Genomic DNA, 16,771 nt, shown 5'->3' on the forward strand with positions numbered 1-16,771 from the left:
GGATCTTATGCACATTCTATAGTAATTGAATGCTACGGACAGCTTGAACAAGATCTGTGAAAGTGCTTAAAATTAAAATGAAAAATTAAGAACTTTAGAAGCATTTATTTTTTTTCTTCATCTACTAGTATCATCAGGATTTACAATTACAGTACCTAATATAGCACTGTTTAAGGCAGCACAGATTGATTCTCGTTGCACCGGGTCTAGCTGGTATCCTACCGGACTGTTCCATGGATCAGAGTACGCCAACAAACTAAAGGCATTCTTAAAATAACACAAAACACACTGTTTAATATGAGAGAAACACTGTTTAATATTCTTCATCATTATGAAAATGTAAGTTTATGCGAGAATTTCAAACAAATTTGATTTACTGGCACTGGGTATGGGGGAAACTGTTTCAATACCATGCTCTTAGATAATGTACCCCACAGGTCCTAAATGATTACATATCCATTGTTTAAGATTCAACACGGTGATTCTTACAGATATTTATACAGATAAACTTTTGTTACCTGTAGTGATTTGTTGTTGCTCTCACTCTTCCCGTACTCCCGTTTTAGCCTCTGGTTCATGGACTGCAGTTCTCTCCCAAACAACAGCATCTTCTCAATGGCTGCCTGAGATCCTCCACACAACTGCCGTTTACCTGAGGGGGCATCCACATCTATTGACACAAAAGACATCAATGTAGTAGAGATATAGAGATATGAATTTCTACAGTTAACAAAAGTTCAATATCTGAAGAAACCAGTTTTCAAAGAAGACTTTCCTCCCCCATTCAAAACTAAATGTAATGAATATTTATTATTTTTTTAATTTAACAAATTCAATACTAGATTTTTAACATTGCAAATGCAGTTATCTGTATTTCTTTTGTTTATTCATAAACAGTCATTTCAAATAATACAGAAAATATAAATACATGTATGTACTTAAATTATTCTTTCAGCCCTTTTCTATATACATGCCCAATTGCCCATTTAAAGTGCTTAATATGAATAATAACCCTTTTAATTTATTTATTTATTAATTTTTGACAAGTCTTTTTAAAAGTGTATTCATATGGATACATGTGTCATGGGATTGTTTATATCCTGTGATGACACAAGCAAGAAAGGACCTTAATTTCCCCGTAGCAAAACTGTGCAATTGGTCATTTCAATTGTTGTTTAAGGTCAGACGAGACGTTCCTCAAAATTTGTCTTGTATATCTTCGTAATGTATGAAAAATATTCAAAATTTTAATAACATTCTAATTTCTAAACCAGTTTCTAAACGTTTTTAAAATATCCAAACACTCTTGAAAATAACTGAAATTAGAAAATTATTTTTCTTCCCCAAAGGATTATATAAGAAAAACTACCGCTGATATCTTGCAGAAATGCCTGGTAAGGTACCTCAACTTTTTGTGAGTAAACATGTTTAAGTAGCAATTACTTCAATGACAAACTCTAAGAAAAATTTATCTATTATTAAGGACATCTCGTCTGTCCTTAAAAATCACTTAAATCTTTACAAAGATCACAAATGATTAACCCCCTACCAATGGTGGTTGTCTAAATGAAATTGCAGGTCCCATGACTTTTTATTTTTTCATTTGTTTACTTCAGTCTAACATTTACAAGTATTTGCATGGCATCAAAACATTTGATGCCTAGTTAATCTCTCTTTTGATCTCAGTCAGACGAATTATGGATATAGCGAAGTAATTTTATAGGTCCCTGTGACTTCATTATAACCGAGTTTTACTGTACATGTTCACATGTTCAAAAAAAGTTCAATGCAAATGCAACAGAGATTGAGGGGTCACAAATGACACCTCATATAATGTTGTGAACAATGGTTGCAACTAGCAGAGCCAGCTTTATATATGTAGAGGAAAAATGTTAGGCAAGTCTATCTCCAGATAATTATCTAAACATTTCTATGGGAAAATTCTTACACACATTGGAGGGAAAACATAGAAGTTTTAACTGGAAATCTGAATATTTTTAATCTTTCTATGACAGGATTTGTTTTAATGTAAAATGTTTTTATTTTGCATCCTTCAATGTCTTACTGTATGACATTATGTGTACTTTAAAACTGGGCTTCATGTTTTAGTGGCTTTGGGGTGGACGATGATGTGCTAATTCATGAAAACCGCTAACAAATCATTTATAAATTCAATATATAGCACAGACCTGTGTAGCGCTGATTCTTTATTATGCAGACAATTACACCTAGTGTCCGTGACTGCGCTTAATTTTGAATATACCAATTTATGTACACATACAGGATTAGTTAAAATCCATTATCAAGACAACATAATAAAACAATTATTGACTCTTTCAGCTTAGCCTTGGTCAATATTAATATTTTTCTGGGGAATATCAAGCAATATCAGGCCTTTCAAAATCTGCCGGTACCCGGTACTTTTACCCGGTTGGATTCATTCATGGTACCGGCCAAAATATTCAGTGGAAACAAAAAATCGCGTGAAAATACGATAGGCCCCTACCACGTTTTACAAAAGTTGTGGTTAATTCTTAGTCCGTAATGGTATCTAATAACGTTTTTGATTGGTTAGTAAAGAAGATCATTAAAGCGTTTGAATAAATGAAACAAAAGAGATTGTGTAACGCGTCTTATAGATCTTGTCGAAAACGAAAGTAGATTTCGATATCAAATGCCACCGTCACTGATTTTGACAACAGCTAATGACTAGGAATATATTTTAAATAAATACGGCCAAAGAAAATAAAAAATAGGAATCCAGGTGTCAGAAATGAAAGTGTCAATTTAAAGCCATGGTAATGAGTTTCACAAAAAAATTTAAGATACAAGAAACTAGACCACGGAGAGTCTTCAACACAATTGACCGATAGAGAGACGGACATGGACAGTAGTCGAGTAGATAGTTCTTTGACCACCTCTGTACGTTTTAATAGCCTCAACTCTTCAAATTTAAGTGTCAAAATCCGCAGCTGACGATATAAATTACTCACAGTCTTGAATATCTGCAACTTTCTGATGAAACAAAAGGACATAAAACAGAAACTATTTCTTTTGCCACACATTTAATTCTTTGATTCAGCAGTTCTCTAGTGGTCAAGAGAATGACGTTGCGGACGTTTACTTTCTTCCCAATATTGTAACCATATCCAGTAAAGTGAGGGAGTCATATCTAAATTTTTTTTCATCTCCAGTCTTGATGTCATCTTTGTCTAATTTACACATGTATATTATTTTATATGTACATGTACCAGTGCATGAAAAATATGCTGAATTTATTGGTAGATGCTATGCATCATGCAGTGCTTCTAAATTTTTTTTAAAATCTGCACTTTACTGTAGAACAGAAATGAATTTAATTTAATGCAAATACAATTTCATTTCTCTTTTATTAAATTTAAATAAATTTTGAATTTCCACTTCCTTTCGTGACTCAATAATTTTTTTTATATTTAAAACATAACACTGACAACTCAAACCTTGCAAATTTTTTTTGAACACATTTATATAAACAAATATATAGAACGTAGAAGTTTTACCTAAATCTTATTCTTACTCTGCTCAAATAACTAATTTTTTCTATGAAATTCCACCCATCCAGTGCTAAACTTCACATGTAATGTGTATTGACCAAACATAACACTGATAGCAGTATACTTCTATGTGTCTAGAAACCAGGAAATGCTGTCTGGTGGCTTCTAAATTTCAAAATTTTTCCGGGGGGGCATGCCCCCGGACCCCCCTAGCAGGCTTACGCCTTCGGCGTTCGCCAAGTGGTACCTCCTATTTTTGATAAAGTACCACCTGGTTCAAATCTTTTTGAAAGCCCTGTAATATTCACCTCTGAAAGAGGCCATAATTATTCCCTCACAACGGAGTTGGAGGGGATATAGTAATGCAGCTGTGTGTATTTGTATGTGGGTGAGTTAATTCTGTGCGAAACGGAAGTGACATAATCTGCATCAGGATCGATGTTGAATGCTCCAGCTTTTGGTGCCCTTGTTGTTTCTTGAAATTATATCATTTTTATAGTTTTCATACATTTAAGGAATAAAGCTTATTTCAACTTTTGTTATACCATATGACATAACTTGGGGCAGTTTATGCTTTATAAACCGCGAAGCAGTTTATAAACAAGAGGCCCACGGGCCTTATAGGTCACCTGAGCATTATGCAACAACTTTCCAGTTATTGAATTTGATTCATGTTTTAACTTAAGCCAGATGATATATGGCATTCACAATTTTGAAAGAGGCACCATTGATATCATAACAGTACACTTAGCAGTTGCTTAGCTTGGTAACTGAATACCCATACGCAAAATGCATTCCAACTAATCAGTAATATTCAGCAATAATCAGTAGTGCCCCTAACACTGTGACATAAACCCCTGACCCTAGGTCCACACATTGCACAAATTTTAAAAAGGCACTCTTAAAATTGCCTATCAAAAAATAAATAAATGTTTTATAAATACAAAGGAGCAGATTTCAAACAATTCATTTTCAGTATATAAGTAGAGCCTCCCCCCCTCCCCCACCCCTGACCCAGGGTCCTTGAAATTCACAATTCTGCAAGATTAGGGCCCTTGTTCATCATGACTTTATAGGTAGTTCATCTGCTTCATACCCAGAGACAGAGAAGAAAATTTTCAAAGATTTAATGTATTTTCACTATATAATCAATAGGGCCCCACCCTAACATCAGAACCCCTGACCCTGGGGCCCTAAAATTCATAATTTTAGAAGAGGCATTCTTGCTCATCATAACTATGTACTTAGTTAGTTTATTTAATTCCTAGGAGCAGAGAAGAAGATTTTCAAAGAATTCACGTATTTTCAATATATAATCAAACTAGCCCTGCCTTAACACCAGAACCCCTGACACTGGGACCATAAAATTCACAATTTAGGTAAAAGCACTCTTGCTCATCATAGCTATACACTTAGTTAGTTTATTTAATACCTAAGAGCAGAGAAGAAGATTTTCAAAGAATTCATGTATTTTTACTATATAATCTATAGAGCCCCCCCCCTCCTCAACACCAGAACCCCTGACCCTGGGACCATAAAATTTACAATTTTGGTTGAGGCACTCATACTCATCATAACTATGTACTTAGTTAGTTTATTTAATACCTAGGAGCAGAGAAGAAGATTTTCAAAGAATTCATGTATTTTCAATATATAATCAATAGAGCCCCCCCCCCCCACCCTACACACACCAGAACCCTTGACCCTGGGGCCATAAAATTCATAATTTTGGTAAAAGCACTCTTGCTCAACATAACTATACACTTAGTTAGTTTATTTAATACCTAGGAGCAGAGAAGAAGATTTTCAAAGAATTCATGTATTTTTACTATATAATCTATAGACAGTCAGGGGCATAACTCAAACAAGTTATAAAAAAAATAACTTAAATAAGTTATTTTACATTATTTTACACACACAAATTTATTTTTAAAAATAACTTAAATAAGTTATTTTTATATCCTGCTTGGACATTGATTTCTTAGAAATTTTGTATTTCCTGCCAATTTGCATTGCATTTTGGGATTCCATTATGTAATACTAGATGGAGTTCACCGACTCCAATGGAGAATTGGTGAGGAGGTGGAGATAAACAGCATTTTACTCCTTATTTTGTGGTTTTATCCACATGGTGTATATATCCAATTTTTATCATTAAATAAAAAAAATTCCCCACTTTTCCCAAGACTTTCAACACTTTTCTAGCATTGAGCAAGGTTTAAATTTAATCAAACAATTATTTTTGTCTTGGTGCACGAGCAAAATCCTTTGGTGCACGGGGTGTGAAGTTAGGGAAGAATGACACAAAATAACTTAAACAAGTTATTAATTTATTGAAGCTATTTTGGGAAAATAACGTGTTTGAGTTATTAAGGCTGGGAAAAAGTAGGTCATAGCAAAGAGAAGTAACTCACTGAGACAAAAAAATAACTCATTTGAGTTATTTTTGAAGATAACTTGTTTAAGTTATGCCCCTGACTGATAGAGCCCCGCCCTAACACCAGAACCCCTGACCCTGGGACCATAAAATTCACAATTTTTGTTGAGGCACTCTTGCTCATCATAACTATGCACTTAGTTAGTTTATTTAATACCTAGGAGCAGAGAAGAAGATTTTCAAAGAATTCATGTATTTTCACTTTATAATCAATAGAGCCCCCCCCCCCCAACACCAGAATCCTTGACCCTGGGGCCATAAAATTCACAATTTTGGCTGAGACACTCTTGCTCATCATAACTATGTACTTGGTTAGTTTATTTAATACCCAGGAGCAGAGAATAAGATTTTCAAAGAATTCATGTATTTTCACTATATATAATCAATAGAGCCCCACCCTAACACCAGAACCCCTGACCCTGGGGCCATAAATTTCACATTTTTGGTAGAGGCACTCTTGCTCATCATAACTATGTACTTAGTTGGTTTATTTAATACCCAGGAGCAGAGAAGAAGATTTTCAAAGAAATAATGCATTTTCACTATATACTTATTTAGCCCCGCCCTAGCATTAGAACCCCTGACCCCAGGGCCATGAATTTCACAATTTTGGTAGAGAACTCATTGCTGATTACAATCATGCAAACAGTTTGACTGCTTGATGTCCAGGAGTAAAGAAGAAGATTTTTAAAGATTGCATTAATTTTAGTGGTTTTGGCCCCACCCCTCAGGCCCCAGGGGGGCAGGGATCATGAAATTCATAAGTTTTGTTCCCCTTTAGCCATAAATGCTTTGTGCTAAATTTGGTTGAAATTGGTGCAGTGGTTGCAGAGAAGAAGCTGAAAATGTTCAAATGTTAACACACGATGGACGACGGACGACGACGGACGAAAACGGATAGCAATAGGTCACCTGAGTTTACTCAGGTGACCTAAAAAGCGTTAACTGCCCCAAGTTATGTTATATCATATAACATAAGTTGAAATAAGCTTCATTCCTTATAATTTAATTTCAGTGCAGACAATGAGACAATTTTTCCTCCAGTAAAAGGCTTCAAATTTAGCATATTTTAAAAGTAATGTCAAGTGGAGTAATACATTTTTGACGTAACTCATTGTGACGTAGGCAAGTTATGTTATAGAAAATGGATCAAATCTTTTATCCAATCAAATGACGTGTTACAACTGAAATTAAATTATTCCTTTTGAAAATGTGACACTGAGATCCAAAAGGTGAACTTATCCACGTTTTAAGGCCATGGAGCCAAATTTGGCACAAATGGCAGCATCCCAACCAAACCTTTTCAAGTTAATGCATGGAAACCAACAAGAGAAAGATGACCATAAATGGGTAACCCTACATCCCCAAACCCTTTGAAATGGGAGGATATAATTACCAGATGGTGTTTCATCTTCTATTTACAAACCAAATCAACACCTTAGTCACCAATACTTTCAATGCTGTTGCAAAAGAATTAATCAAGACGAAAATTGCTTGAATAGACATATAGTACATCCATCCTTCTTCAAAATTTAATGAGCTACTGCATCTTGTTTACATACCCATCTCCTCTGATTTGCATGTGTGATTATTTCCGTTCATGTAAGCTCCGTCTGAGTTTCCATTTGTGAATGTTTTAGTCTCTGGAACGAGTCCGTCCATCATTTCCACATCATCGTCCTCAATCATGTGACACTCTGATCCATTCATTGATATATTCGCCCGATTCATTTGTTCCTCGGATATTGTCTTTAAATCACCCATGTTCTGATTGTTACTTTGTGACACCTGTAAGTTTTGACTTGTTTGTGAAGATGAACCTGAACTATGACCCTTGACACCTATAGGTCGGTTAGGACTATTGCCACGGGATCCTACTGGAGTGTTTTTCTGTGAATATGAATTTGTGTGGTGGACAGGGCTCATGTTGGGACTGGAACGGTTAGATCCACTCCCGTGTCGTGATTTGGGGCTGCGTATTGCTGGGCCCCTCACCTCAGTGTCTGTTCCGTTCACCATCTCAATGAACTGTCTACATTTGAGCATAAACAATAGATTGAGGTTCCTCTCCAATAAACCTGGATACAACTGTTGTGTGGTCTCTATTGCTTCACCCATACGACCTGCTAGTACCAACTTCTGTATTCCTACAATTAAAACACCAATATTTTACACTGGAATTTAATATTCCTATAATCAAAATACCACATACTACATACTTACGAGCAGTTTTGCATTCCTACCTTCAAAACACCATTCTTAACAAGCAATTCCCAAAATATCTTATCTTAATTAGTCTTGCTGTTGGTTTTACTAATATATTGAACTCTTAAGAAACATTCATGTACAGGAATCACACTTAAATTTAACTGAAACCTTGGATGTCTAAATTAATACAACAGCCCCTAAAAATCTTCCCAAAAAGACTTTACTCATTGGCAAGATGTTTAGAAATCTTACTTTGTCTGTTTTTGATGGATGACATGTCCTCTTCTATGGACTGTCCTGTTGATCGTGAGAATGCCTCAGCTGTACCACAGTAACCATGGTGTACAAGATATGTAGATACAATCCTACAAAGCAAAATAAAAGCCTCTGGTTCAATGTGGTCAAAAAATGAGATTCATTAGTTTAACATTACTTTCAAAAAGGTAAATAAATACACCATATTTATTGTATAGGTAGGGGCTGACTCAACACTGCTCAATATGACTTTTCAAATTTTAGTCACAGAAGAACACTTTCCCTAATAAACTATAGAAAACAGTTGTTTACAGCAAACTGCATCAAATGGACAGAAATTTGTTTCTTTCTGATAATGTTATCAATTTGCCCCCCCCCCCCCACCAACCCCTGATTTAATTGTACCGGTAAGTATGCATTTTCCACACTGTCTTTGATTGTACCATGCTTATGAAGTTTCACAGTTCCTAATTATACCCTCTGTCATACATACTGTTGTAAGGCTGTCTGCCATTCCCCCTTTTTGTCATTAACAGGGAACCTCTCTATAGTCAGTTTGGTCTTCATGTGCCACTCCTGAAATACAGAAATTCAACATATTAACTTGTTTCTTAATGAATAAAGAGCCGCGCCACAGCATGATACGCCCGTCAAAAAATTACAATTTTCTTGAACAGTTTAGGTGCAAGAAAATCACATCAACCTTGATTCTAAGATTTCGATGATTTTTCCATTCCTTAAAATATTTATCCATCCCCTGTGATGTAGGCATCAATTATAATAAATATTACATCACTGATAGATTTCTGTGCTGGTTGTGTTAGACCTTGTCAAATGCCCATCATCAAATTAGTCTTAACAACTTAATCTATACCAAATTAATTTTGAAAAGAAAAGGCTGGCCATCAAATGACATACATTATAAACTGACCAGCAGTTCTTCTGTCTAATCCCCAAAGGGCACAGATAAGGTCACTGCTTAATTAGAGCGACTGAGACAGCTAGCCTTCCTACACTGAACTCATTAATTAATCTTTAACTGGATGCTTGTCTACTCATTACTACCAAGAGATGAATGGGTCTGCACTATCTACTATAAATTTAATAAAATACTCAAAGATTTTTTTTTTTGGTTGAGATTTAATGTCCGACAGGTTTTAATATGTAATTATATGGACATACTGATTCCACCCCACCCCAAAAAATTAGTTTTTAAATTAATAATATTACATAATATCAGATTAGTCTATTATGCAATATCAAATTAGTTTTAATTACTTTTCATCAAATTCATTTTAAAACTTAAGCTACATGTAGTCAACAAGAGCTATTTTCAATCAAACAGGCTAAAGGCCGGTTTACACTATGCATCTTGACACATGCATCTAAACTCATGCTTCAATTTTGCCACATGCATCTTCTTATTTACACTATGTGTCTTGATGCATGCATCTTTAGAATACTTTGTAAAGATGAAATTTCTCTACTTAAAAAAATAACAATACCTTCAAATTTCATTTCTGGATTTATTTTAGCTGAACAAATCATTCTTAATTTCCTTTTTATGATAATTCTTGGAAGATATAATTTATATTTATTCCAAAAGAAAAACTCCTCTACATTATAATAATCAAATAAGTTTTTCTAATTGTAGTTTTAATCAGTATTCTCTGTTTTTTGTGTATCTTGGGAAGCTATTTTTGAAACTACAGTGCCCACTGTCCAATCCGACAACTGTGCAATCCGGCACACTGGCACTTCCGACGCAAATCTTTATTCCCAAAAAAATCTTTATATAACTTATATAGAAAAATACTTTACAATCCGACCACTGTACATTCCGAATTCCGACACCTCTTTGTAAACACAGCCTATTAATTGCATTGCAGTTTCACCTGTGTTATCCGACATAATTACACGGCTGGTTAAACCCCAGGTAGGTATATCATAATTAGCCGCTGGCCAATTACGGGTCCCAGCTGTGATTTTAAAGTCCCGTTTGGTCAATTGGTCAGCTGAGAATGTAGTCAGTGATTCATGTTGAAGTTTGCAGGTGTTTTGTTTATGTACAAAATAATTGATTAAAACTCAAATTAAAAAAAGACAAATCCATTTTCTTTGTTGGTATTATTCTTACACGAAAATGGCGTCAACGCCTCAGAAAAGAAAACTGGTATGTGAAATGTCGCCTTCTCCTAAAAGGAAAAGAATTGATTTGGGATTGGGAAAAAAAATTGATTTAATAAAAAAATCAGAGTCGTTTCCAAAACCAACACAAGAACAGCTTGCGAAAGAATTCGGAGTTGGACGTACCACAGTATCGGACATTTTGAAACGTAAGACTTTTTTAATGGAACAATATGAAGGAAACATTTCATCCAAGAGAAAACGATTTACATCTGGGTCAAAGTTTTTTGAATTAAATGAATTGGTGTTCAAATGGTTTGGACAAGCTAGGGCAAAAAATATACCGCTAAGTGGCCCGTTAATCCAGGCAAAGGCTATTGAATTCGCCGCCGAGCTTGGGCTGGATGAATTCAAAGCATCTAACGGTTGGCTCGAGAGTTGGAAAAATAAATACTCTATAGGTTTTTTTAAAATCTGTGGTGAAAGTGCAAGTGTCAATATTGAGTGTGTTAAGGAATATCAGTCTAGAATTCCGGATCTCGTGCGTGGTTATTTAGCTCAAAATATTTTCAACTGTGATAAAACCGGTTTATTTTTCAGAGCGATGCCTGATAAAACATTTGCCGAAAAACGGAAAGAATGCAAGGGGGGTAAATTAGCTAAAGAAAGAGTAACAGTCATGATGTGTTGTAGTTGTACTGGAGAAAAACTAAAACCGTTAGTTATTGGTAAAGCCCGCAAGCCCCGTTGTTTTGGCAGTCTTGACCCGTCAAAACTTCCCGTTATTTGGCGCTCAAACAAAAAATCATGGATGACCGGGGAAACATTTAAGGACTGGATATTCGGTGTAAATAAAGAAATGAAAAGACAAAACAGAAAAATTCTTCTTTTTCTGGATAATGCCACATCTCACCCACATGATTTAAAATTAAGCAATATAACTCTGAAATATTTTCCACCGAATATGACATCCAAGTTACAACCTCTTGATCTGGGGATCATACGTGCGTTTAAGGCTCGTTATAGGAAACGTATGATGGGACATCTCTTATCAAAAATGGACACGTGTAAAACTGCTGCAGAATTGACAAGAAATGTCAGTGTTCTTGATGCAATTCACTGGATCAACAAGGCATGGGATGAGACAAAACAAACCACAATTGAAAGTTGTGTCCGTGACGCAGGTTTCCCGGTTGAAACTACCGAATCTTTATCATCTGAGATTTCTGACGATGACGACGACGATGATCTACCTTTAAGCATCTTAAAAACGAAATATGAAATGGCAGACGAAAACAACTTGGACATAATAACAGACACGGAAAATGACTTGGAAACAGAAGAGACGTATGATGGAGACTGTGAAACAACGATATTGTCTGAATATAAAAACGACAATACGAAGAATACAAGCAGTGATTCTGAAGATTCCGGTGATGAAATTATTCAGAGTGATCTGACCTATAACAATGTTCTTGACATGCTCAGAGAAATGGGCAAATTTGCAATTGCTAAGGACGCCCGATATTTCGAAAGCATCCAGTATCTTACAACTCTGACGGAAGAGACTTTAATTAAACAGCGACTTAACAAAAAACAGACAACAATTGACACTTTTTTCACCAAACCTCAGGAACTGTAACTATACATAGTATTGTTTATTGCCTGAAACTGTAAAATAGAAATGCACCATGTCATTTAATTATTTATTGAAATAAAATCACATCTTCATGCGTAAATCTTTTATATGAAATAAATATGGAGGCCATAATCAAAGATGTACCTTTTACTGATAATGTTCGATCTAATGCCATACTTGACAATGTGACAGAAATAGTCAACACTGAGTAATCCGACACACTGTTTAATCCGACATAAATTTAATTTCCCATGGCATGTCGGATAAGACAGGTTTCACTGTATATGAAAAAAATAAGGCTGATGATTCAATATCAACTCTGACCTTTCGTTTCATTGGTCAGTTCCATGCATCTTGAAGCACGGAATAGAACAAGTTCTATTCCACCGTTCAAGATGCAACACCCATTTAATTTGAAACAAGGGGCTATTACACTGTGAATCTTGACACATGCATCCAAGATGCATGTGTCAAGATGCATAGTGTAAACCGGCCTTTACCCATTTGCCCAATACTCAAGGGATATATATAACACCAATGCTAGCTCCTCGCACTCAAAACCCATTAATTTCTCTCTAATTTGACATGCAATTTTCTGTTATCAAAATTCTTCTTGACCAGTGCTTGATAATTACACTCATGGGAGAGGCAGGATTTCTCTGACATACATTATATTTGTTATAGATTGTTGTCAAGTATATGCTTAAAAAAAATAAGTATTTTCTTGATTTAACACTTTTTTAATAAGAACAGTGCAATACTCTTACATTATTTGGGATGTGTAAATGAATAGTAAAAAGACACATTTTTTAAAAAAAAAATTCACTTAAATTAAAGGTCACAGTGACCTTGAAATAGGTCGCGACACACCTTCTACCTAAGATGCATAAACTGGCCAAGTTTGATGATTGTAGGTCTTATGGTTTTCTAGTTATGGGCCGGAAAGGATTTTTCCATATTTGGTTATAACTTCTTAAATAAAGGTCAGAGCGACCTACTTTTTGTGCGCGACACACCTTCTACCCAAGATGCATCAGATGACAAAGTTTGATAATTCTAGGCCTAGTAGTATTAAAGTTATGAGCCGGAAACGAAAAAGCTAACAGACAGACGGACGGACACGAAGCCTATAACATAATACGTCCCGTCTTAAGACGGGCGTATAAAAATTGGTTCAGTATCTGTACTTTTTACAGGATAAAATTTATATAGTAAGTGAGTACAAAGTTGTTCACGCCATAATTAAAATATTGTTGGTTTGGCGTTGCCGACTCAGTCTTAATAGGTTTGGGTCAGTAGGTAGGGGAAATATTTTTTTTTTTAATTTTAGAAATGTTATTAGTATTCGAGCGTCATGGGTTTCTGATTGTTTTACAACAACTGCTGTTCGAATTGATTCCTAATTGTTATTTATTTTCAAACCCTATTAGTTTTAAACCTTTAATATGTACATGGTATAAAAAATCTCTGACACTGAATTGGCATCAAGTCGCTTTCATATGCACGAATCCAAGCATGACTGCTAGATTCATCCAGCAAATCAGTGACAGTTAATCAGACATGACATCGTTCCTTGAAGTTTCTATTTGAAACTGGTATTACTGATTCGATTCGTCAGTATATTTTTGCCATTTTAAGACACACATATACCGCGGAGAGTCTTGGAATCAACTTCTGTTATACCGAGTTTATATTACCGCTTTCCACAGCCACGCCCAGGGGCACTGGAAGTTAATGTAAATATTTTTATACATGCACATACTATATATTTACATTAACTTCCAGTGCCCGTGGCCATGCCTTGGATTTGTGATACACAATATCAACATCACATAGACGCTTATAAATGAAAACTGATCGATCAATTAAGTGTTTATATGATTCTTTCTTATTTTGTATATTACTCAAATGTTCAGACACCCAAATCCGGATAAATATGACCCAAAAAAATTATGATACGCATAAGTTGAAAAAATTTCTTTAAACTGCACGGATTTACCTGAGTCGGACGGCAACGCCAAACAAAGCTAATTTTATTTTTGTCCTCAGTTTCAGTTTTAAATTATCAATTCATTGATTGCAAAGAATTTTTTTTTTTCGTTTTGCAATTAAAGAGTAGGCAGATTTATCCATCCTCTGGCTACCTGAATTACTGTAGATCACTAAATTTTCGCGACACCTTATTTTCGCGAGATAGTCATCAACTCTTTATAAGCAAGACATAATTTTCACGAATTACTAATATTTATCTATATGATTTTAAGGAATACTATTATTCGCGAGAATGAAATTTTCGCGTGCTCACTGTCTCGCGTAATTACGCGAAAATAAAGTTCTCGCGAATAAGAAGTGATTTACAGTACCAAAACCAATTTATACTGTTTAACCCTTCAGAGGTATGTACCTTCATGTAGTCTTCTATGTCAAATACAAAGGGGGTCTGTCCAAAGTTGGCCTCCACCACTTCCCCTGGAGTCTGGAGGCCCACAGTGGGGTAGAGATTTGACTGAAAAAATAAAATAAATAAATATTTAAAAAAACACTTGAACAGCAAAGCATGACTATGAGCGATTCAACTTTCTTCAAAATCCTAAATTAGTATTTGTCCTTCTGTATTAATTTGATATGGATTTGTTTGTGTTGGAAAGGGAACATTTTTTAAAAATTATTTTTTTATGATATATGGTTGGTCCAAAGAGAACTGAATGAAAAACAAAATCTATATATTTACTGTATTCTGGTGAATCCCCAAAATGTAAACAAATGGTTAATATCAAATTTGATTTGTTGCAGTGAAACTTTAAATATTCAAAATGCTTTGCTAAAACTGGTAAAATTTGAATTTCTGGTTACAAATACTGAAGGAAAACACTTTACCGGTAAATCTGTGAATGCAACACCTGAAAGAAGAAAAAAGTTCATTACTAATACAAGTTATTTTAATTTGGAACACATTTCGGTTATTGCATAAAGGGAAAATTTTGCCCACATTTTATTCAAATTCAAATAACACAGCATAATTTCTTAAACAGAACTATGACAAGGCAAATTTAAAAGCGAGCAATATTGTTTGCAAGTTCAAAAGGCAAAAATAGCATATGGCAAAAATAACCCAGTATACGGTATACATGTACTCTTATTTTTTTCTCAGATTCTGAATAACTTATACAAACCTAGATTGATTCCGTTTTTTGTGTAGAAACAGGAGTTGTCGATGAGGTTGACACAACAGCCTATCACATCTCCTGTTGTAAATGTCGGACCGTACGGCTGACCGGTGCCAGAGGAACAGAACGAATGACCGTCATCTCCATGGTAACCATAGGAATGCTTATCCCACCCTACAAATAAGATATTTTCTAATATTTGTTCATTTTTTTCTTTCACTTGTTGAAATGCTATTAATAAGTAATGTTTGATCTAGCTGCAATGAACACTTTTTGTATGTTTACTTAGCTAAGAAGAAAAAGTTCATGAAAATCTACACCTATCATCCTATCCCTTAATTATCAGGATGAAATTATTTTTCAAGGCCAAGGCTTAACCTTCCTTGGTAATAACCTGTCTTACTCTGGTTACTCATTGATACATATCATACCAATTCAAATATGAAATGACAATCCTGGAGAAAATGATTCAGAGGTAACAGGAAATACATGTAGCTATGTGAACAGAAGAGTAACTACAAATTCTTGTGGTTTCTCAGCATTGAATTAACATTACCCAAATACATTCATTCAAATATACTGTGCAGACTTCAATCAAGAAATTTCAAAGATATTTCAAAAGTAAACATAATACACTGCAATTTAATTAAATGCTCTTGGCCTTAAACTTGTTAAAATGATAATTGACACATGCATTCACACAAAAGAAACTAAATCTATATAGTTATTGATAGCATTCATTATTTTTGTGAAATTAAACTTACTTTGATTTTATACATTTACAGACAACAGAATCTGGATTATTTAATTGGATAACAGTCTGATAACTTATTCTTATCTTACCCGGTAATCTATTCATATTGACTCCTTGTGCAGAGAGACCTATCCCCATATATCTGTAAGGAAATATAAATACATGTACATTTAAAAACAAATCCTGAGCAAACAATGATGATACTCAAAGAGAATGTTTTCCATTGACAACTTTTATAGAAATTACACATGACAACAAGAAATTTGATTCAGAGTTAATTAATATTTATTTGAAGTAAAAATGGAGAAAATCTATTGTTTTTACAGATAAATAGATCATAATTCATCAGCTGATTCATATACCTTGCCTGATATTATGAAAGGCTCTTAATTGTTAGTAAATATTTTCTTTAACTGTCCATGTGTACAGGCTTATTGTGAATTGACTCATTAGGTGGAGCATGCACAATGCTTCATAATTACAAAGAATGATGCCCTTCTCTAATTTACTTTAACATTCATGACTGATTTTTTATCAATATTGAATTTCCCGAAACTCCCCTGAATCATTTGTCAATTATCCAATATGGTTGTCCTCTTTATCATTGATTTTGTATAGTGCATGTATAAAAAAATTGGTGTGTAGCTAAAT

At 34.6% G+C, this 16,771-nt stretch overlaps 1 protein-coding gene across 1 annotated transcript; it reads right to left on the reverse strand.

Moving 5' to 3' along the window:
- Window positions 1-83: 83 nt before the first annotated feature.
- LOC134243485 (ran-binding protein 9-like) lies at window positions 84-16,258 on the reverse strand. The gene is made up of 9 exons (XM_062725756.1): window positions 16,210-16,258; window positions 15,373-15,540; window positions 15,077-15,099; window positions 14,604-14,705; window positions 8,927-9,009; window positions 8,431-8,543; window positions 7,533-8,117; window positions 519-670; window positions 84-267 (listed from the first exon to the last, which is right to left on the reverse strand). Exons 1-9 carry the CDS (start codon window positions 16,256-16,258, stop codon window positions 118-120), a joined length of 1,425 nt encoding a protein of 474 aa, XP_062581740.1. The 3' UTR covers window positions 84-117.
- Window positions 16,259-16,771: the final 513 nt, after the last annotated feature.

This window comes from Saccostrea cucullata, unplaced genomic scaffold (genome assembly GCF_032062105.1).
Source record: "Saccostrea cucullata isolate Sc308-1 unplaced genomic scaffold, CSIRO_AGI_Scuc_v1 ctg13858, whole genome shotgun sequence".
Classification (NCBI taxonomy): Eukaryota; Metazoa; Mollusca; class Bivalvia; order Ostreida; family Ostreidae; genus Saccostrea; species Saccostrea cuccullata.